The sequence below is a fragment of the Papaver somniferum genome, chromosome 8 (genome assembly GCF_003573695.1).
Source record: "Papaver somniferum cultivar HN1 chromosome 8, ASM357369v1, whole genome shotgun sequence".
Taxonomy (NCBI): domain Eukaryota; kingdom Viridiplantae; phylum Streptophyta; class Magnoliopsida; order Ranunculales; family Papaveraceae; genus Papaver; species Papaver somniferum.
The window spans coordinates 117,314,860-117,316,384 of record NC_039365.1 but is presented as its reverse complement, the minus strand read 5'-3'; the positions used below and the strand labels follow the sequence as shown (position 1 = coordinate 117,316,384).

Below are 1,525 nucleotides of genomic sequence, written 5' to 3'. Positions count from 1 at the left end.
TTCCCTTGCCAACCTCTTTTATATCTTCCAATTAGGTCGCCCTAAATGGAATTCTAAAGATTTCAAAAGCCTAAAGTTATCAGGTATGAATAAAAAGTTAATACATAATTCAGTTCATGGTAATAAAGGGAATATATGGTTATTTTGGAGCGCTTCAATTACTGAACCTACAGTGGTATCAATAACAAGACAAGTTATTACTGTAAATGTGGAAGTGGTTTTAGTTTCACTCTATGTGGATTAAGTATTCATGCAGCTTCACTCTATGTGGATAGAAGAGAATTATGGACTGAATTGATGAATATAAATGATATGGATCTACCATGGATGTTAATTGGTGATTTTAATACTGTATTAAGTGTTGATGAAAAAATGGGTGGCGGATCTCTTTTAAGAGTAGCAATGCAAGACTTTCATGAAATGATGAGTTTCTGCAGTTTAGCCCAAGCTCCAAGTTCAGGTTTGCAGGATACTTGGTGCAATAACAGAGCAGGTGTTAAAAGAATTATATGCACTTTGGATAGAGCTCTATGTAATGTAAAATGGTTTGAGAAATATCCTACATGGAGTTATAAGGTGGGGGTAAGAAGTATTTTTGATCACAGTCCATTAATGGGTTCTTGTGTAATGACTCCCAAACCAAAAAATGCTCCCTTCAGAGTCTTAAAGTTTTGGCTTGAACATGAAGACTTCAAGAGAGTGATCAAAGAAGTTTGGACTGAAGAGGTGCAAAATCCTGTTTTTGTGTTTATGAAAAAAATGAAGACCATGAAGATAAGAATAAAAGAAAGGAATTGGAGCACTTTTGGTGATATTAGAATCAAATTGGTAGAAGCTGAAAAAGAAGTTTTGAAGGCAACTATAAATTCGGATAAACACCCAAGTAATATTTCACTTTTGAACAATTTGGAGGTATCAAGAGGAAACCCGGAGATAGTAACACAACAACATCATTCAACTTTACAGCAAAAAGCAAGGGTACAATGGTTAAAGGATGGTGCAACAAATACCAGGTTTTTTCATACTATAATAAAGCTAAGACAAACTGTAAATGCTATAACTGAACTTGAAGATGATGCTGGTACTATAATTAGTGATCAGGCAATGATTGCTAACTCTTTGGAGAATCATTTTAAAGATAAATTTAAATTCAAATATGTCAACTTTATGGAAGGAATTTTTGATGCTATACCAGAAGTGGTGAATTCAGATGACACAATATGTTAGAAAGAATCCTTTCAGCTCAAGAGATTAAAGAAGCAGTTTTTTATTGAATGATGACAGTGCCCCTGGTCCTGATGGATTTCCAGGTTTCTTCTACAAATATGCTTGGGAGATTATTGATGATGGAGTAATTAATGAAATAAGATATTGTTGGAGGAAAGGTTTCATCCCAAAAGGTCTTAATTCTAACTTTCTATTCCTATTACCTAAAGTAAAGTGTGCTAAAAAACCAAACCAATTTAAGCCTATAAGACTGATTAATTTCAGTTTTGAGATTTTTACAAAAATTATGACCTCTAGA

The 1,525-nt window shown here is 33.5% G+C and overlaps 1 protein-coding gene across 1 annotated transcript; it reads left to right on the top strand.

Annotated features, from left to right (window-relative positions):
- The first annotated feature begins 312 nt into the window (after positions 1 to 312).
- Positions 313 to 1,227, top strand: LOC113305963. The gene has a single exon (XM_026554952.1). The coding sequence runs from the start codon at positions 313 to 315 to the stop codon at positions 1,225 to 1,227; it is 915 nt and encodes a 304-aa protein (XP_026410737.1).
- The last annotated feature ends 298 nt before the right edge of the window (positions 1,228 to 1,525 follow it).

Bases quoted from the DNA above. Each gene is read 5' to 3' on its own strand.
- LOC113305963 (XM_026554952.1), top strand. From the start codon at position 313: ATGGATCTACCATGGATGTTAATTGGTGATTTTAATACTGTATTAAGT.